We start from the raw sequence: 23,043 nt of genomic DNA, 5'->3' as shown, positions 1-23,043 counted from the left end.
TTGGCCCTACGTCCAATGAAATTACAGCCAAACCGTGTAAAATTGCAAATTTCTAATTCAACTACAGGACTGGATGTAGAATATCTTCTCCGAATCCCAGTAGTACTGAAAAAGTTTCCGGGTTGAAGGAAAAAATGAAAATTCAATTTTTTGATGAAATTGAAATCATCGGGAAAATATGTTAATTCTTTTGAATATCACAGAATTAAGGGATTAGTAAAAATTCCATCACAATAACGAGGAGAATGTCTCCCCGCTATCGGTGTCTGGATCATTTTTATCAGATCCATAGTTATTTTTTAATTAATGATCAAGTTCATGTTGAGACATTTTGAGCAGAAAAATAAAATTTTCGACATGCTAGAGACAATTTGTTTAGAAAGATAAGTGGGTGGTGAAAGCGAGAAAGTTTCTAAAAAAAATTGAAATTATTTTTCCAATCATCAAATTAGGTCGGAAGAACGTATTTTGGCATTTCAGGAGTTTCAAAATCAAGGATAACGGCTGAATGGTGTGCCATATGCTATCAATAGCTGGGACCAACTACAAGAACAAAATACAAAACGCTTGAAAAATTCAGCGACTGCAAGCCACATGATTATACATATTGACAACTTCACCATGCAGTGTTGCATTGCAGCCTTTCTAAAGCCAACTAGCTGCTTCCAGTTGAAATATTTCAGTCTAATATGTTGTAAATTGGTAGTCTTTAGCATACAATTTAGTACACAATGCATGCCATGCAGCAGCTCTCCTAACTTTAAAATTCCTTAGATACCAAAATACAATCTTCCGAAAACTTTTGACAATTCGAGAAATAATTTCAATTATTTGTGAGAAACTTTCCCGCTTTCACTACCCATTTATCTTTTGAAACAACCACCCACTTATTTTTTTAAACAATAAAGTTTCTAGCATGAAGAAAATGTCATGTTTTCTATTCGAAATGTCATTGACGAACATAATCATTAAATAAATTGATCGGATAAAAGTGATCAAGACACCAATAGACATTCTCATCGTTATTTTCAATGACTTACTCATTACGACATCCCATAATTCTGATGGAAGTGATATTCAAAATAAAAACTTATTTTTGCGATATTTCTCATTTCATCCAAAAATTGGATTTCCTTTATTTAATCCTTCAACCCTGAAACTTTTTTAGCATTACTGGGTTAACGGGGATCTTCCACATTAATCTTCTGATTTCGAAATTGAAAATGTGTTTTTTGATTTAAAAAAGGAAATTATTGAAGAAGTGGAAAGTGTGACATAACCCTCATTTGAACATTTATTTTTGAAATTGGTTGATAAGAAGTTTTGGTCTGTTTCTTATACCTTCAAGTTCGATTGCCAATTATAATAAATAAATAAATAATATTATACATCCAATTCTGTAGTTAAATTAGAAATTGGAGAAAGTTGCAATTTTACACGATTTGGCAACGCTGTAATTTCTTCGGCTGGAGGGCTTGTGCTTACATAGCAAAATGAAGGTGCTGAAATACCAGCGGCGTAGCCAAATGCTTAAAGGAGTAGGGTTTGGGGCCTCTGTAAGTTATCCAGGAATTGTCATGGAGAACTATAAATTCTGAGGAGTAACCCGCCAAAGTTATTGAAAAGTTGAATTACTACGAGTTATTATAGTATGCTTCTTTTCAACATAGATTATCAGAATGTTGTATGGATTATAAAAATTGTAAAAAAGAAGGAGCTGATGAGTGATACGTGGGCCATGTGAATGAAAACGTGTAAACTAATGCTGATTACCAAGTTTAGTATTCTTTAATATCTTAGTAAACATTTTCTCGGGGAGTACATTCTCGATTTGGAGATGTATGTTCTGCACTTGTGTTTACTGGGAAAAGTCCGAGTGTTTACGAGTTGAATCTGTATTCACTCTGATTTCACCTGTGCTGGGCCGTTGGCACATTTACAGCTCCTCAACTAGACTTTGATTTTCATTGAAAGAAGGAAACAGATAGTCATGTTCGCGATTGTAAACTATAAATTGAACTAGTATGATAGTAGGAATAGCTCAACAACATATTGTACAATACCTATATTAGTGTTCAATTGATGATAGAGAGCATAATAATCAAACTCTACTTGAATAGCCTACCTCAATTTAGCTGTGAACTCAAGTACACAAATCAAATACGTACAACTAAACCACTTTCAAATTCCTTTGCCGGAATTTTTTAATTCATTTTTTTTTAGTTGGGCCAGGACGGTAAACATACAATCAAATGTGTCTCCCTTCAGGCGTTAGGCATATATACTAGTGTAATATATATCCGGTGAGGATTAGTCTTATCAGGAATAGTAATCACCAATTCAGGATTCTGAAACTGGGTATAGACTGTATGTGAGATAGACAACACAAAAAAATGTTCAACAACCAACATTCAACTCTAAACTGTGACAGGTTAAATTGGTTTGAAGTAATTACAAAAGGAGATAATGTAGGCCTACCATGAGATTTTGACTCACACCAAAGCTAGTGGAGGGCTTTCTCCAAAAGCCCTTATTGTTCACTAGTTTTCATTCACTTGACCCAATATCAACTTCAATTCTGGAGAAGACTAAGAAACAAAATTATTATCATAATTTTACATTTGATCAGCTAATCGATATTTGAATAGGTTCTATAAGTAGATTTGGCCATCTCTTGTTAAAAGAAATATTATATTCAGAATAGTATTTTCAAGAATAATAAGTAGTTTTTAGATGTGCAGAGTCCGAGGCTAAATTGCAATTTCTAGTCGCAAGATTCTATTAGTCGTCGATGTATAACACTTATCGCTTCCAGCTACGACGGTGTCAGTTATTTTTTACGTTTGTTTAAGATTGAGGGTTTATTCTTGAAAAGAAAGGCAAAATTCCGTGCGTGTCACTTGATATGAGTGACGAATGTCTCTTTTAAAGAACTATAAGAATCACCAGAATCTATTTTCGTGACTAACGAATCGAGCCTCTAAAAATCGCAGTGAAGGCGAAGTTTACGTCATAATTATTAAAAATCTAATATAAATACTAATTAAAATAACTAATCTTGGATATTTCTTTGAAAATCAAAATAAGGAATCAGTCAGTTCCAATCTTGACGATGTGAGTTGAAGTATTTTTCCTTCCAATAACTGAGCTTGATGACTGCTCACAGAACAAAGGGGTGGCCTCAGTTAGAAAGTTGTCCAAAACAGGCTCACCACTTGTGAGGTCTTTAACAGAGCCTTCAATATTTTTCATACGAGCCACATAGATCACCTAAAATTCATACACAAGTCTAAATGCTGAATGTCAACAGTGCTGTACATGACATACAGTAATTATAGAAATTATAGAGAGTGTCTTGTAACTTCAGGATTAATTTCTGGAATTTTTGGAGAAAGGGAAATAAGCTGATTCTTCAAGATAATTGAACTCGGTTTGTGGAATCTGGCATGAGCAAACTATTTGTTTCGAACTACGGTTTATTGTGCATTTTGTATTTCGTTGAAGGTTTATTGTACATTTCAAACCAAGATTGAATAAAATTAAGCATGAAGTACCACTTATTTATTAATACAATTTTCAATGTAAATAAAATTCTATATGATAGCTTAATTCTATCGCAAATTCCATGAATTTGACATTCAAGTCAATTTACATTGATATATGTTGAATCTATTTCTAATAATAGTTTCAACAAAATACAGAGCAACAGCAACTTGTGGCATGATAGCTAAACACAGTTTAGGACTAGAAACAATAACTGAAAGATTCACAAGACACTCTGTATAATTTTTTTAACCACTACTTCGATGTAATTGTAAAGAACATTATTATTAGTGCAAGAAATTTGAAAAAGAATATTCTGTAGTTGTTCATGTTTCAAAAAGTGAATAGTTGGGTTCAGATAGGAATGATACGATATGTACGGCATCAAATAAGACGTAGAATATATTATTCTTAACTAATAGAAAAAATAAAAGCTACTAATATAGTTGGAAAAATATAGGAATATTTCTTTCGTAGCAGTCCACTATAAATAAATATTAAGATGGAATGAAGTGTGAAAGCTATAGCGCCAAGGACTCTGAGCTATTTAGAAAAGAAACACATTCAATCATCAAATTTCATTTTCAATCACATATCAACATTGAAAACATTTTATCAACCACAATCCTGACCACATCCTGTGGAGGGCATACTAATATTTTGTACTGTGGTTATTGACAAAAATGGCAATTGGAGGAGGAATTATAGAGGAACGGATTTAATTAATGTTGAATTGAAGTTTGTTCTTTATGTGAATACTACTATTTTTTATAATCAGTTGGCTTTCTGGTGTGACTTTCAACTGAATTGGTGATTTTTAGTGTTAGATATAAGGATATAACTAACTTATAAGAATGATTTGAATGTTGTGAGATAATCTTAAAAATTAAATTTTGAATTGAAAATTGTGGAAGTAAGTTATCTTTTCCTTGATTTTGAATTTATTATTTATTAATTCATTAAAAGAGCCACAAATCATAAAACCAATATGATTGGGAGAGGCTCAGCCAATTAAATATTTAAATCTATTGGGAACGAAATTTACTGAATATTTCCATCAATTGTACAAATAATTATTCATTATTCATCCATTTTATTCGTTATTGATTTTGATAAATTGTAACATGCTCTGTCAGAACATGTCACTATCTGTTTTTGCTGAGGATGATACCATAGAGAAAAGATAGCATATGCTATTTTATCTCTAAGGTGAAACAGACATGAGCCCTAGGCTTGTGCGTGGGTAATGAGAGATGTTGATGATGATTAAGACCTATGCAGTACAAACCACCGAGAAATGATATCCCTCACTACACGGATGATTATGATAACGATGAGGGACGAATAGAGCTACTGTTCAGATGGGATCCTAAACAGGAAGTGATTCCTCTTACCATATAATATTCAAATCATCATTTTATCTAACAGAATGTGAATCGATATATGATCTACGGACTGGAAAGGCTACTCAAGGATTAGTGTAAAGTGTAAAGCTTCATCATGCAATTAAGATGTAGTGAATAATAGGTATATGAAAATGACTGACTATTAGAACGGCGACGAGTGCACCTTGCAGACTGCCGACGAGGACGTCACTCCAGTGGTGCTTGTAGTTGGACACCCTCGACAGGGCGGTGCTCCAAGCCAGCATCAGGCACCCGAACTGGAACACATGCTTCAGCAGCGTCACCTTCCTGGCCGTGTAGTTCTTCTGGATGTAGATCTGAAACAATTCACAAAATCAATTCAAATTCTATTTATATTTATTTCATAAATATAAATAGAATATATAAAAAAATTAAAAGAATCAAAAGAATCCAAAAGCCTCTTCCAATATAATTTTGATGGTTATTGATTTTGTACAAATGGATAAACGAATTAATAAAACAAAAAAGGATTTATTACACAAGGAAGGTCCGTGCTAAGGCAGCAGCCTAAGCACAGTGTTATAGAATAGCAGGAAATTATAAGAGATACTCAGGTGATAAAACAAATACAATATAAGATCAAGATAAGAATAACCCCTTTTTTTGAAGATGAATACAGTACTTGGCTCATAAGAAAAATATATGGATCGTACAGAAAATAATTTATTAATAAATACTTAAACTACAAAGGTTCGGTTGAGAGTGAATCTATTGAATATGAGAGCAGTGGAATGACGTCGTCGCATTGTCTTCAGAAACGTTTATTGATTTGTTGGGTGACATTATAGCGGTTAAATTAAATAGACTTGATGTACAACTGGGTGTTAATTATGAAAACTTCAGATGCATTCATAAACGATTCTTGACACGATCTTAGCGAAGCCAACTTTGGTTGCCTAGAAACCAATCACAATAGTTAAACAAGCAAGCTACTATAAATAATAATATAATTTTCTCACTTGGTCCGCTATACTAACCATATTTAGTGTAATTAGTATTTTTTCTATGAGCTCTTGGGCCAGATTCACACAGAACGGTCGTCGGGCGTCTTTTGCCCCTTCCACGTCACTCTTAGGCTGGCCACTAACAGTAGAGCATGCATGATACACAGTCAACATACATTGTTGAGTTATCACATCTGTGATCACACGGAAAGGCTTCGAGCAAAATTGTTAGATTTTCGTACCTTCGATTTTTGTTGTTAGTTTTTTCTTCTTCGCTGCTCTAATTGAGGTTAAATTGTTTTTCTATCTCTATAATTTGTTTTTTTAGTAGTTTATTCATTGTTATTGGCTGTTTATTTTATGTTAGGAGCCTCTCGCTGATGAGGAATGATGTGCATGATAATCATGCATGTCATGCATGTTCTTCCGTTAGTGACCAGCCTTATGTGAACATAAAGTCCCTCCTGTTTGAATTGGACCATATATTTACATAGCTGAGACATGGAAGAGACAAATGTCCATGCCCAACGTCCGTTTTGTGTAAATTTTAACTTATAGTTCTAAAGTTAAAGCTACTTGTACAATAGTTTAGATGGACTAACAAAAGCGTGCTTCGATGAGGAACGTCCTAAAAATTGTTCATAAATACCTCGGCACCTCGTATTTGACAAGTACAAACACACTCATTTTACAAACTATGCTATTATAAAAAAACTTTCTATAAAATAAACTACAACCAATCACTAAATTGAGGTTAAAGAAACGATATGGGGCCGCCGAAAACAATGGATGGACAGGTAGAAGTTCTAGTGACACTTCAGTGGTTGCCTATTGTTATTGAATTTCAACATTTTCGAGGTCTATTCCACTCCGAGGAATATTTTGGTGGACCAGTCTGCTTACTTAAAGGCAATTTCAGCAGTAAACCAGTGGTATCATGCATAAACAGACACATTACTATCGATCGATGATGGGTACAAACGTAAGTGGTGTGTAAAGCCTACATCGATTTTTGGACGTACATTTCATTTGTTTGCTGTCCTTATAAATTCTACGAGATTGAATCGAACTTGACAAACACATGATACACATCAATGTTTGCCTAGTTGTGTTCAATCTAATAGAGTTTGAAAGGATGCCAAAAATCGTACGTTCAAAAGTATCGAATTGTATGTAACTCAAGTTACTGAATCATACTTAGTAACTCAATACTGAATCACTAACTTAGATTCAATATTGTAGAAAATACAATAGATCTAAGGTGCAAAGTAATAGATAATTTTGTGTGCTATCAGCTACCAGTAGAATTGCCTTCAAGACACCACACGGGGCCACTAATGAGGGTACTGAAGAGGAATCAAAGGACAATAAAGTATGGAGGATGAACCTTTTTGGAGCAATAGCCCAGTGTACAGGTAGCGCGGCCCCGTCTCGTTTCTTTTACCCCTAAATTGAATGCAGCTAATCAAAACTAGTTCAGACAAGGTGAAGAATTGCACAGTAATATTCAACGATATTGAATACACTGATGAAATGAAAAACAATGGAATATAATGTTTAGTAGTTTTCGAGTATGCAATAGTTAAGGACAAGCTTCATCCGAGAAATTTATAGGAAAATCCAGACAGTCACTCCTTCAAATATTTTTAAACAACACTAAATAAAGTATAATAACTAAATTAATAAGACTATGATAACACGCCTTATACATTATTTCAGACTCTCATATAATAATTATTATCGAGCCACATAATACGTAATACGCATATAAGTTGTAAATTAATCCAGAATAGATCATGCTTTCAAATTTCCAAGAAAACAACATTGCCAACTTATTTTTTTGATAATATACATTTCCATTCATTTCCTGAAGAATACACTCAAATTGCAATACAAGGTGAGACATTCAATTCGGTTAAACACGTTGTGGAATGACATGCATTGATAGGAGATAAAGGGAAAACTTCCATCGGGAAAAGCATGTAACTTAACCATGACTCAGTCAACCAAATAATGCTAATGTGTTGCTAAGAATGCGGTTACTTGACAAGTGTGGGTCGAAAGTACAGTTTATCCAACAAAAACTACCAACCTTCTAAAGGTATGAAAAACCAAACACTGAATACGGTTCTGAATTATGACCTCAATTTATTAGAGAAAAAATACAATTCTCAATTGACTTTTAATTATCAATTAGAAAAAGATATAATCCTATTTCAGACTTTTTAACGTTAGGCTATATAAATTTGGAAGAGAAATAGTACAAGGTATCCGTAGTTTTTCTCTCCCAATTTGTGTTTTGTAAAAAAATAAGCTACACAATGGATATAATGAATAAATAAGTTTTTTCAACTTACCACTAAGTAGACCATTGTATAAAATGAGAACGATGAATGTCCAGACGGGAATGAGAGTCTGAAAAAAGTAAATTTTTTATAAAATTATTTTGTCGAGTTAAACATTACTTCTATTTTTTTTTTTAGATTATTGAAAAATGCATCAATAATAAATGAAATTGAATGAAAGCTAATGAGGATTAACGAATGCTTGCAGCTCTTTCTGGATATTCATAGACGCTATACAAGAATGAAATTTATTGGATTTATATAATAGATCAAAGTAAAAAGCCGTTACATTTATATACAAGTTTATGATGAGACGGAAGGAATAAATAAAATGACTGAGTTTTTAATTTTTGATGAATAAATTACTTATTCAGTGGGTGCCTCCATGAGCCATATTTTACTCTATTGAACAGAATACTAGAATACCGTAATGATTTTTCCTCACTAGGAGGTAAAGTGAATACCAAAGTAACCGTCTTTAGATAGAATTGGTGGCTTTACTTCGAATGTATGCGATTAAGCATCTCCGAAGATAGGTAGCAATGTCTTAGGTTATTGTGAGCAAGCATTTTAAAGCAAAGGATCGTTATGAAAGAAAGCTAAATATCAAGTTTTTATGAATGTAGGTAAAGGAAAAGTACTTGCACGATTTGAGTACTTTTTCTCCCATGTGAAAATTGCAATTTAGTTCCTAGTAGGAAATAGTTATTTGTATATCTAGAGTGAAAAGTACGACTTTTTCTCCCCGTGGGAAAAAGTTTGAAGCCCGAGGCAAAGCCGAGGGCAACAATTTTCCTGAGGGAGAAAAAGTATTTTTCGCTCGTGATGTACACAACATTTTTCCTCCATCTACTTTTTTATAGAAACTGCAAATAAAATCATAACTTACGTATTGGTGACAATGTTTCCTAACAACATAACCTAACATCTAAAACCTAAAAACCGGTCGGCTGATTGGCACTGCCGATTGCGCTATCTATCAGCTAAAGTTGTAACAATATATCAGCTGAGCCGCTACCAAAAATGGCTGACTCCAGATACCGCGTTTCAGATTTGAATTGCAGATCAAAAATATTTGTTGGCTGGTATTTTGAATAGAATAAAATATTTTAAAAATTGTATAAATTTTTATTTTTATCGTCTACTAATATTAAGAATATAATATCATAGGCCTACAAACATATATTTCATGAGTTGATCAAATTTCTTGTTGTGATATTGAATTCAGTTGACTCAATGACATACACCTCTATTACGCTTTCTCATCTGAGCTTAGACCTTCTAACCTATTACAATGTGAGTTTTTGAAATAGAGATGCTTCCCATGTTATTTAAATGTTATTAAAAAATTCCCTCCCTAGGGAGTTTTTCTGTTTTTTACTACCGAGGGCGAAAAAGTGACACTTTAGACACTACTTTAGACAGTAGGTGGAGGAAACATATTTTGTGCATCACAAGACTAAAGTACTTTTCTCTGTTGGGGGAAACTGCACATAATCACTAGCTGCACTATTTTTAATGATAATGCATGCATTAGGCTGGCCCACCAACGGTAGAACATACATGATACACTGTCGTCATACATTGTTGTGTGATAACAGCAGTAATCACAGAGAAATGCTTTGAGTAAATTTTTTTGAGGTTAGGTTTCTTTATCTCCGATTTTAGGTTGTTAGTTTTTTCTTCCCTGCTCTATTTGAGGTTGAATTATTTTTCTATCATTATATTTCGTAATTTTCCAGTGCTTTATTTATTGTTATTGGTTGAAATAATATTTTGTTAGAAGCCTCTGATAACAAAAAATGCATGATGAACATGTGTATATGGATGATAAACATGCATGTTCCTTCATTTTCTACCGTTAGTGGCCAGCCTTACGGGACTCAAGTAATTTTCCCTTGTGGGAATTGCAATTTTGGACCTAGCTGCACAATTCTTGAAAAGTATTGTGTGCATCATGGGCGTCATTAGGTAGGAGATGGGTGTTTGTTGACCTGGCAGCATGAATGAGTGCCTGTTTGCCACTGGTGCAGTTGACATCGGTGATGTAGCGGTTGCGGTTGGTAGCGAGCGAACAGTCGATGTCCGGCTGGCAGACATCGAAGAAGTGCGGTCGCAGCCGCCCTATCGAGTACTTGGCAATGTCGGTCGTCAGCTGTGAGCAAGCGGCGCCGAACCCGAAGTAGCCAATGGCACAGTAGCTGTTCCACAGCCACGGCTGGATCTGCCAGCCAAACAGCACGTAGTTCGGCTTCTTCGGGTTGCTGTGCTTGTATTTCAGGAATTCGGTCACCAGCATCTGTCGACAAATCAAAAATGAATCAAATCAGATCAAGCTTTAGGCCCATTTCACACCAAAGCTGGGCCGGGCCGGGCCGAGCCGAGTAGAATCGGCCGGAGGCGGATCAGCCGAGCGGAATCTGCCTGCATTCGCACTGAAGCCGATTCACTCAGTAGGTTTTCTAGCCTTGTAGTGAGAACTCACTATGTGGGAAGATCGAACTAAACTGAAAGAAGGCAGAATCCACTTGACCGAAAACGCTCGAGTTGGACTGCACAAATCTGCTCGGCTCGGCTCGACGTTGTCATGTGGTATTTTAGCACCACAAAATATTTTTGAAATGAACTATTGAGCTTTAATAGAATTACAAAATAGAAAGGAAAGATAGCCTAGTCAAAGTACCACTCAAGTAAAATCGAATGTTATTAGTGATAAAGAGTAATCATATTATCTAAAGCGATAAAAAAATCATGCAAAATTGTAATTCAACAATAATGAGGATTCATTGGCAGAATTAAAAATTATAAAGCGGCTTATTTATTATTGGCAGATCATAAAAAATAAAAGTTTGCATGTACATTTGAGGTTAGAATTCTTTGTTTTTGTTTTAAATGAATCAATCGATCTAGGATAAATTGACAGTTCTTTGAATCGATACCTAACGAATCAGCTGATTGCTCGATCAACCAGTATAAATTGAATTATAAAGTTTACTCACAAAATATGTATTATAATTATACACTAGGGAAGGTTTATGTAAATAAATAGGGACAACTATTATTGCTGCATGAGTATTTATTGCAATCTAAAAAAGTATGAAAACCAAGAGTACACAAAGCTCATATAAAAAATTAAATGTACACTGCTTTATAGTATCGTATATCGAGATTTATTTATTGGAATAATCTAAGACAATCACTCCATTTATTTATATAAAAACTTTTTATTTATCTTTCTATAACAAAGTTGGAGAACCCTGAATCTGAAGTAACCAATTGCATTGAGTCTTACTAAAATTAGAAAACCAATCAGAAGGAAGCTTACAAATCGTTCAAGGAAGAGATGAAATTTTTCTGAAAATCATTTCTCTTTGGCTTGTGATCCCGATCTGTGAGGACGCACATGGAAATTAGGGTTCTTTCTTCCTATTAAATTTTTAAATCATCAAGCCAATCCCTTTTTTAAATGTAAAATATTTGTAATTAATGTTTGTTTATCTGTGAACTCAGTGTTGTTAAAGAGTTCTTAATTGTAATCTGTTCCCATAAATATATTTTTAATACTGAGAGGAATTTAAAAAATCTGGACCACGCGCGAGCCCAGCAGAGATGAAAAGGACCTGCATAATTAATTATTGGAAATAATTAATTTACTCTACAAGACCTTCAAGAACATCATTACTGTGAGTGTTAGTTCAAACAAGCTCATTTTTAAAGGCTTTTTAATAGTGAATTGGGGAATTGATCAAAGCGCTATATAAATTAATTCAAGTTTAAAAAATTTGCAACGTGTTGAGTGCTATCATATAGTCTATAAGAATGTTTTATGAATTTATTTGATTTATGTAGGAAGCTTACTTCCATGCATGGCACGAACTAATAAAAATCCTGAGATCATTAAATTGTTAATTATTATTTGCTCATTGATTAAAGCATGTCATGTTAAATCTACAGACTGAACAGGTTTTAAATTGTAGAATTCTGAATTGACTTGAAGTCCATGTATCAGTATTAAATACAAATTTATTATTTTTAAAGCTCACAACGGTGAATGCTATTAAGCCTTGTGATAATTATTCAAATTATAGAAAAGAATTTATAGATATAAGAATATTTTATATATATATTATTTTATGGGAATATATTTCATGTTTTATGTCAGCATACAAAATCATAGAAGTTTTTATTATATCCTAATTCATCTCGTGATATACAGTTTGAGCTGTCTTGGTACCAAGAAACAATATTCTGCAGCACATAAAATTAGTGAATCAATTAATATTGATCTTATTAAGAGCATTCGTTACTTATCATCCTTTGATGATAGTCATACTAGTCCGCCAGAAAAATCATATTGATAATTATATTAATAAGTTTCCAGTTATATCATATAAGGATCCAGAGAACTTCAAGAACTGGCGTTGTAAGCTCTACAGAATTTCAGAACGATAAATTGGTGAATACCTGTATTCATGACAAGCGTTTCAAAAATCAACTAGAAAAAAACATAGTTGGTCTTCATTATTCTCGATTGGATACATGGTTACTGGTAATCAGTCATCAACTATCTTTTTGATTTCCTTATTGGTATTCTTCAAGAACTTCACGGAAGCAGCGGTAAGAATTAATGATCACCAGTCATTGAACCCTGTGGTGATTAATTATATTTGGAAAATTCATGCATCTACCACTGAGCTAGAGCTGCGGTTTGAACCCAGCAATTTTGTGAGCCGGACGGCCTTAATTTTTTGTGAATTTATTTGCAAAATAGGGATTTTAGCAACTGCTCTTACAAATATAAAAAATACCACACCACATATGAATGGTTGGCAATCTGCATCTTTACAACGTTGATTTGAAAGCTCCCGACTAAATCATCCATAATTACTTATGAAGAATAATTCCAGATTATTATTAAAAATTGATTCCAGATTTAATTAGTAATTTATGAATATGATATGAATACGAAAATACACTCAATATTAATAATATTATTAATAATATAATAACAATATTATTAATAATATAATAACAATATTATAATAATATAATAACAATATTAATAAACAAAAAAATAATTGTGATACAATAACTAAATGGATTTAATAATTGGAAAGTACAACACTTTGGACTTTATTTATCATTAATGGATGATTGTGATTGAATAATTAATTAGTATTAATGGATCTAGAACAATCAATTCGACATTTTCTGTATTTTTGTAACAAGAGCTAATAATGGAAGAACAAACCAAAATTATGTTCATGTTACCCCATTTTCACGTGATATTAAAACAGAATAACAGTTGCTGTAGCTGATGAACACTGTTTAGGAATAAGCACTGTCTAATAATATAATTGAATAAAATGGAAAAATCCGCCTTCGAGCACTACCTCCGTTTAAGGAGTGCTTCGAGGCGAGAAACAAACTGCCTAGTACTTAATCCCCCCACCCCAAAGAAATCAGTGATCAGTCGCAAGAAGGGGAAGGCCAGCGGTCACAACTAATCACGAGTCCTCTACATAATGTACATTCAATTATAAGACTTGCATATTTTTCGGAAAATCTTGACATTTATATGTTTTGCTTACGGTAATAATGGGTAATCCAAGGCCGACAGTGTAGAGCATGAAGCTGGGCACGGTTGACGAGTGGAACGGATAGCTGATCGACTCATCGCCACAGAAGAAGCCGCGATGGTAGGGCTCGACAAACAAAAAGAAGTAGTTGATCGGAAGTCCCACTGCAAAAACACATTTCCAATGTTACACAGTGATCAAACAAGTCAAACGAAGAAATAGATAAATGGTTGTAGGAGTTAAAATATCTTAATTTGATTAATTAGTATAAACATGAAGAATCGAATACAAAGGATATTCTATTTTTTCTGGTATAAATTATACAGGGACCTGACTCGAAAATATTCTATTCCTTTCTTTCTTGCAGAGGGTGATGCTCACATAATATCCTGGCTTTTGAATAGGTAACTAGACTAGATTTCTTTGTTTCTGAAGATTACAATATTTACACTAGTTCATAGCAATTAACAATATAGCTGTCTAATCAACGTTATGGGAGGAATGAACTCCAGGCTTGTGCGTGCGTAATTACGTAAGTGGATTTCGAACCATCAAGAAGCACTTTTAAGCTTATAAATTATATTCAGACGAGATGACCAGTGCAGTACCAGGAGTAAGCCTCATAACGTATAGAACCTTTAGTTACGGTTCGAAATGGTTTAGAGATGGCAGTGCGATCATGGGCCTCTACCACTTAGAGAGCGATTCTCTATAAAAATTCTAGACGAATAATTTCATCAAATCTTTAATAATTATTGGCATTATCTTCCATTAGAAATGATTGTAAGAAAAGCTATATTTGGACCATTATTGGTCACATCAATTGGTAATTGTAATACCAACATGATATTATGGACCATATAATACAAATACTTGATATTTAATACAAATATTACTCATAAAGATGTGAAATAAATTACATGATGTATATGAGACGAGTAAGATAGAGTGTTGGATGAATTCGTGCACAACAACAAAAAACCGTTTGAGACCGAGGATTAAATAAGAGGGGATAGAATGAACATCAAGACGAGAAAATTCACTTTTCAATTGATTAGAATGAAGAAATTTTTATTTGTACGATTTTTTTTATTCATAAAAGAAGAATTGGTGGACTCATTTATTTAATAAAGGTTCAAAAGACTACTACTTTCCAATAAACTTTTATTGACAATTATTAAAAGATTATCAAGATAATTTATGACAATTTAATTACTAATTTGAAAATCTTACGTCACATTCTATAGTAGAATATTCTAAAAGTATTCGAATGATAAGCGAGAGGTATGACTGATAACACATAGAGAGATAGAAGAGTCATGGTTCATTATTGATAAAAATGAAAAAGAGGGATTACTAAGATAAATGCTCTCCTACAACACGTAAGAACTGTTAGTAATAGAAACTTTGGAACATTGTTCTACAATAACTCACGAAAAACCAGACATTGTTGAAAATATTAAACGATTGAGTAAATGGAGGATTAATCAAAATTATGATTAAAAGCTCTTGGATTGTTACATTCTTTCCTTTTTTATCTACGTTGTACATTGTAGATATACATAGCATTAATCACATAGAACAATTGGATATTCAAGTCTTTTATTTATGTTTCATTCATAGCATTCATGCCTGCGGGTAGATACACCAGGCATTTGCCCAAAACTGTTTCAAACAAAAAAGAATGAACAGTTCAAAGATTATTCAATCTCAATGTATAAAGATGCTCTGGAAGTATTTATTAATCATTCTTGAGAATAGCAATAGAACAGGAAATACATTTGCTATGTTTTAAAATTTAAACGTTGATGGTGATTAGAATTAATTATAAGAATTAATGTTGAGGAACAATATTAAGAAATATATTCACTCCTAATTCCGAAAACGCGCATTATTTACACCGTCTTGTTGATAAGTTGATTTGAATAAGAAATGAATACTAGTTGTATAAGTTTAATAGGTAGGGATAGAAAGTCTATTTTGAGTTCAGCAACATTTATACATTACAAAATTATCAACATAGCTGTAACATGGTTATGACTAGGAAACATGCATCATTTGTATAGGCTAAACAGCTAGAACCTTTCCTAACATTCAAGGATAGCAAGATTCCCACAGATGACTTCATACACTAAACAAGAAGGTGACTTAATAATGAGAAAAATATTGAATGAATGACTCAAATCGAGGTCAAGTTCATCTGACAGCAAGAAAGGAATGCATCTTGTAATAGACTTAGGGCCCTTTGCACAGTCAAGCTTGAACTCGATTTAATCAGCTGGTGGCTTAAACTCAAAATGAAACACATTAGAACAGACTATACTTGATACGGATCCATTTTGAAATGAAATTTATTTTAAACTGTCACTGTGCAAACCGCCCTTAGGAGTAGAATTTTGAACTTTGAATTTATCTACACTAATTTATTAAATACTATAGTGAGGTCCACATTATAGGCTACTGGCAGTATTTGATTAGCAATGGTATTGCTATCCTTGTCTATCATTCGACAAAGCAGAGAGCGCTATCTCTTTCTCGCTTTGCTCTGTTGACAGATCGTCTTTTAACAATGTAGAATTAATAATTAATTAATTAAATATTTCATCTTAATTATGACAATTCTTTATGAGAAAGTTATTGAAAAATATAATTTCTTGCTTTATAAACTATAATATTGATTATTTTAAATGAGAATTAAGAGTTAATATTACATCAAAAAACCTGTATTAGCTACCATCTAAAGGAGGCATTGACAAGACAAAAGATCGGCAACGTTGTTCTCCTATCTTTCTCCACTGCCATTATAACGTGGACCTCACTATAACAGGTAACCCGTGCTCCACAAGGGTCTAATTAAAAAGTTTACAAACTGAAAACTTGACCTACTGAGATCTTTAAAAATAAAAAATATGCCTTAATGCCTATAACCATCCTCGGTGAATTAAGAATCAATATGCAAAATTTCAGTTCAGAAATACGCAAAGTTACAGTTTAGTAGTTGAGACGTGATGATGCGTCATTCGTGAATTTCGTATCCCGTACGTGTATAAGCCAATTCTTTCCTTTATTATATTATAGATATAAATGATCTATAGATAGTGCACCTCTGAGCATATAAACATGTCACAAAGTGAATTTTGTGACGAAAGGAGAATTGGATATGATTTGGATAATTTTCTTTATTTTAGAGGAAGAATAGGGTCGGCAGTCGAATTTATTTTACTAGGCTTGGAGTCGAGCGTATACATCATCATCATTGTCGACAAGCCCTGCAAATTATCAGCAGCGGATTCATCTTAACCAGAAATATACAGTTCTGTTTATGAGTTTGAGCCTTCTGTTATCTGAATAGCAGAACGTTCGTTCTGTTAACATTACAGTAAGCAATAGCCGTATCATTGGAGCGATAAATGACTACCGGGTTGAGACAGAATAGTTTTTCACGAAATTTCTGGAGAGAAAGATTATTTACCTGCTTAATCTATTATAGGAATTAGCAATACTGTCATCATTGATACACCCTAAGCATCAAGATCACCTGAATCATTCCCTGCCACATGATCGGTAGCATGATCGTCCTCTGAGTTTCCTATTGGACGGTAATCTCTTATCCCCCGCCCCCCACCGTTTTTTCCGTGACCCTGCTCTGCTACGAGGAGACCCGGGGTATAGCTAGTTGTTTGGTGATCGGGCGAGAGAACGGGTCGCGTTCTCCTCTCCGTGCGACGTTCCCGGTAATAGTTTACTATAGGGAAATTATTCTATTTTGTGTTTGATTAAGTAGAATATTGTGGGTCAAGTTCCGGACAACTCGAAGGTAGATTTTCCTTGGGGATTTTCTTTCCTTATAGTTATTTCTCCCGACTTGTATAACTTGGGGTGTGCGAGTTATCCTTGGTTTAGAAACTTGTAGGGATCTTAAGTTTGCCATAGCGAGCAGTTAAGGGGAAATTTAACTGCGCTCTATTTGGTTCGACAATGGTAGGCTCGGAATCGTTCGCAGATTGTAGCGTTTTGCTCTGTTGCTTCTCGACATTTCTAGTTATAATACAGGAATTGAGAATCGGTTCGTAATTCTCCGTATTAGGATTCACAGTGATTCAGGTAACTGTATGTTAGAACTGGTCGTCTGTATGTGTTTTCTTCCCTGTAGTAAGGTGGCCTTCCTTTTTAAGAGTAATTTTTCTCAATTAATTTTTATCCTGGTAAGGAAATCCTTATCCTTAGAGAATAATTTTCCTTGCTTAACTTCCATATTGTAGGGAGATCCCTGTTTTTCTTTTTAAATAGCAGTTTCTGACTGGCTATATTTTCCCCGTATTTTTTTTTTGTGTAGCAGTTTCGGACTAGCTATATCCCCCAGTAGGAAAATTCAATTTTTCCTAGAGAACTCAGGTACAGCTTGAACAGCTTGTACAGGATGAACGTTCGTCCCTGTCGAAGTTTTCAGACTGTGACGTCCTTCCTATTTCTTTCTCTAATCTTTCCCTATTCTAAAATTCTTCCTGCTCTCAGGTACAGCTTGAGGCCTTCCCTGTCGAAGTTTTCAGACTGCAACGTCCTTCCTATTTCTTTCTCTAATCTTTTCCTGAAACAAGAAGCTCCGGAATGCTTGTTTCCCTTTTCTAAAAGCCCTCTTTTCCTTGAGATCTCAGTTACAGACTCAAAATCGATCCAGTTGCGGTTTTCAGACCTCCAAGGCCTTTCTAAAAATCCTATTTTCTTTGAGATCTCAGTTTCAGACTCGAGACTCGAGATCGACCCAGTTGCGGTTTCCAGACCCGCAAATCATTTCCAAGAATCCTAGAAACTATTCCCTTATGATAGCAAATATTATTTGCTGGTTTTCACTGTGGAAAATTCATGAATTTTCCCGAGATCGCAGTTCCAGACTGAAGATCGTTTTCATTGCAGTCTTCAGACTCGTAGTACTTAGGAAAAACTCCTTTGTACCTTTTCCTAGAATAGGAGTCATCGACTCAATATTTTCCTTGTTGAAAATCCTTGAAAAATCCTTTCTTACCTTGACAGCGACATAGGCCTCTTTCACACGATAGGAGACGTGCAACTTGAACACTGAACAGTGGTCAAGTTTTTTTGTCGAAGTACATTGAGTCAAATCGTGTCTTTCACATGGTGACTCCTATCCAGGAACCTCGTTTTGTCACGTCTTTTCCCCTCGAGGCAAGCACAGGCAAGATCTAACAACTTCGCCAATGTTTGCTCAGAGTATGACTCATCACTTTTTTCTCAAAGTCTAACTTCCTAAGAAATATAGATAGAAGATTTCTGATTTCGGATTTGGATTCAGCGACACCAAATTCTTTAAAGAATAAGTCCCGTTTTCGAAAATATCCAAAAACAAGAAAGTTATGGCTGTTTTTAATAAAGCTTTCTATTATCATATAATTATACGGTAAAAACGAACAGGTACTGTACTATACAGTACGTAAGTACTGTAGCTATTATAATACAACTTACACTGTATTCGTGTAGGAAATTTGGTAGGTTATTTATCTTGATTTCTGAAAATACCCCAAAATAAGGGAGTAAGATAACTTTGAAAAACCAAAGTTTTCCTGCCAATTGAAGAAACATTAAAAATTAGTCTAAGACATATCATGTCTTAGAATAAAAACGTGTAACAAATATCAGATCACCATTCAAGCTATCAAGCTTTTCATAAATTTATTTGTCTCCTCATGGCAGAAGGTTTGCACCCAACGTTTTCACTTAAACATTTCTATGATTAAATTGTGATAGAGAACATTATCGTATTGATCTTCTAAATCCAGTTACATGTACATCGATTTTCGTAAAATTGATTTTTTTACCGTTCCTATGAATTCTAAGAATTCTATGAATTGTTTATACAGGATCATCACAGGCCAGGCTGGTCTGAGCTATTCATGACTTTTTTCAGTATGCATTATCAACTCAGCAGTTCTAATACACAGACATCACTACTTGGAATGCCATGACATTTTCTATTCTTTCAATTCCTATTATTACCATAGATCGATTCAGATCAGCACAATGTTTATACTGTATGTTCATAATAGATTTTTCTGATTGTAAAAAGAAATAGTCAATAATTGCTGGGAATTTAAAGTGATATTCAACGATTTGAACCTGATAAATTGGATTGTTGAATGACAATTGAAACTCAGTGAATTTTACTGTACAACATTCCTTTTCCTCCTATTTTATTGGGTGATGAGTGGAGATGATTTATGATTTCATATTTGGATTCATCTTTTCATAGTTCATTATTTTTTTGGAAAACTATAACTTTTAAAAATTAAAAATGTTTATGTATAAACTTCTCAGGTGTTCAAAAACTTCTTAAAACCTTTGCCTGTCCCTTTGTGAGGCAGGAGTATTATTATCTTAGTACGTACTATATAATCATATGATAATGGAAAGCTATATTAAATAAAAATCTGGTGTGGTACACTCACACAACTTTCCTTGCTCATTGAACTATAAGCCTCATTATCAAACGAGAATAATTTAGGGGAATAACATAATGACGATTGACGGCAACATATTTGCAACTACGATCAGACTACTGTATATGTGTATATACAATTGTTTTCAGAGTACGTTTTCCTTTATGTAAATTGTGAAATTCGATGATTCTTTTTGAAATTCGTCAAAACAGCTGTTCTACAGATGAAATATCTTGACTATGACTGTGTTCTCTTTATAAACTGCTCTACCTACCCACGGTATATGGAAGAAGAAAAAGTAAAAACCGTGTACCAACCTACCTCATGCACGAGAAGGAGGTTACTAAGTCCATTTCTCAAGGATTGGGTGGACCCCTCATTAGTACCCCAGGAAAAAGACTCATGTCAGTTGATAGAGCTAATAAATATAAACTATACAGGGTATGGATTTCAAAAAATTCGTTAAAGCCGTTTTTGAGAAAATCGTGAAAAAATGTTTTTTTAGTAACTGTCATTTTTCTCAAAAATATTACCGAGCTCCTGCAATTTTCTCATGAATAAGACTCATGTCAGTTGATAGGGCTTATAAATAGCTATCCATGGTATAAATTTGAAGAAAATCGTTGCAGCCGTTTTCGAGAAAACCGTGAAAAACATGGCTTTTTAGTCATTATCCGCCATTTTTCTCAAGAATATTACGGAGCTCCTGAAATTTTCCCAGAAATGAGACTCATGCCAGTTGATAGGGCTTATGAATAGCTATCCATGGTATAAATTTGAAGAAAATCGTTGGAGCCGTTTTCGAGAAGAACGTGAAAAACATGGCTTTTTAGTCATTTTCCGCCATTTTTCTCAAGAATATTACGGAGCTCCTTAAATTTTCCCTGAAATGAAACTTATGCCAGTTGATAGGGCTTATAAATAGCTATCCATGATATAAATTTGAAGAAAATCGTTAGAGCCATTTTCGAGAAAAACGTGAAAAACATGTTTTTTTAGTAATTTTCCGCCATTTTTTCCGCCATCTTGAATTGAATTTTATTGAATTTCTTATTGTCGGGTCCCCAGGGTATAAGGACCTTAAGTTTAAAATTTCAAGTCAATCGGTTAATTAGGAATGGAGTTATCGTGTTCACAGACATACACACATACACACACACACACACACATACACACACACACACACACATACACACACACACACACACACATACACACACACAGACCAATACCCAAAAATCATGTTTTTGGACTCAGGGGACCTTGAAACGTATAGAAAACTTGAAATTGGGGTACCTTAATTTTTTTGGAAAGCAATACTTTCCTTACCTATGGTAATAGGGCAAGGAAAGTAAAACAGCTATAACTCCCTTGTTTTCGGGTATTTTTGAAAATGGGACTAACGCTTTAAGGAATTTGGGGTCGCTGAATCCAAATCCGAAATCAGAAATCTTCTATCTATATTTTTAAGGAAGTTAGACTTTGAGAAAAAAGTGATGAGTCATACTTTGAGCAAACGGCGGCGTAGTTGTTAGATCTGTCGGCTTATTCGTAAGATCCCCATGTGAAAGTACAGGAGAGCTGCAAAATATGAAATATGATCTTCCGTAATATGATATTCCAGGAGCGAGGTCTCTGCCGTGTGAAACTGGTCATACTGTTGTCCTCCCGATATTATTCCACAAATTGTGTCCGTGAAGATCCCTCCTATCCTCTCATAATAGTTGACATACTGACTATTAATTTAAAAGCATTTCGGACGATTGAGAGTGATTTAAATTCCCTGGTGTTACAGGTGATTTAAAAGGGCTGTTACAGGTTAGTCCTTAATAACCATCGCGCAGTTATCAGACTGTCGTGGAAAACCTGGTTAGCAGTTTCAGAATTGCTAAAGATTTTAAATCTCCACCTGTCAGTATGGCTACTGACCCCGACCCATATCTGACTGAAGCTAGTCCGCGTTGTAGCAATACTTCGCCAATATTAGATAACCTAGGGGGTGGAATAGGCGTATCTAATAAACATCATCTCCCAGCATAATGATTAAATTTAAACTCAACAGATGGTTGGTATAATCTCTAACAATTGATTGAATATCATTTCAGTGTATTAGCAGAGTCAAGAAACATCTCTCTTGTCTGTGGTATTGAATTAAAAAAATTATTGCCACCAAGCATCACTGGCATTATAGTATGAATAATTGTACGTTTATTATTGAGTAAAAACAGTTTATAGGTATGATTTCAAATTGTTCATTATGAAAACATCCTAAACATGTATGTGAATGAAGTTTTCAATCTGTTATCCATACTATGAGTACTAACATCTTAAATTAATAAAGCAATCAGACTAAAAATCAATCTATAAGAAGACTTCTCGAAAGAGTAACACAGAAGGTTGAAACTTTAATTATTAATTAAGACATAATAATTGTAAAAGTTTTATTGGGCTTGGATTAAAGAAGATACTTGTGAATGTGTAAGAATTTATTTCTATTGGAGAAACAAGTAATTTAATATTTTTTTGATAGCATTTTTACATTAGTAACATAGATTAACTATTATGAGATGACGTCATATTAAACTGATTTAAACTTTTTCGCCACACTGCACAGAAAGCAGCTGTTTTCCAGTCCCTACATAGATCTGAAAGACATTGTTTGCAGACGACTCTCGTCTGACGCCAGAACAGGTTTCTTTCCGGCCTAGGCCGGAAAGAGCACAGTATTAAAATGAAAACGGTAGTGGTCATGA

General features: G+C 34.0%; 1 protein-coding gene across 3 annotated transcripts in view; it reads right to left on the bottom strand.

Moving 5' to 3' along the window:
- Nucleotides 1-23,043, bottom strand: part of LOC111054283 (putative phosphatidate phosphatase) — a 51,256-nt gene that overhangs the window by 16,854 nt on the left and 11,359 nt on the right. For 2 of the 3 annotated variants that reach the window (XM_022341272.2, XM_022341273.2), the window contains exons 2-5: nucleotides 13,851-14,002; nucleotides 10,254-10,558; nucleotides 8,272-8,329; nucleotides 5,090-5,266 (exon numbers count right to left, since the gene is read on the bottom strand). In XM_022341272.2, coding sequence (XP_022196964.1) covers nucleotides 5,090-5,266; nucleotides 8,272-8,329; nucleotides 10,254-10,558; nucleotides 13,851-14,002 — 692 coding nt within the window. Of the gene's footprint in view, nucleotides 1-1,235; nucleotides 3,271-5,089; nucleotides 5,267-8,271; nucleotides 8,330-10,253; nucleotides 10,559-13,850; nucleotides 14,003-23,043 lie in introns of those variants that run through there. The other variant, XM_022341271.2, reaches the window with a different exon arrangement.

Source organism: Nilaparvata lugens, chromosome 2 (assembly GCF_014356525.2).
Source record: "Nilaparvata lugens isolate BPH chromosome 2, ASM1435652v1, whole genome shotgun sequence".
Lineage (NCBI taxonomy): Eukaryota > Metazoa > Arthropoda > Insecta > Hemiptera > Delphacidae > Nilaparvata > Nilaparvata lugens.
The sequence above is the reverse complement of the archived record's forward strand: the minus strand, read 5'-3'. Positions and strand labels throughout refer to the sequence as shown.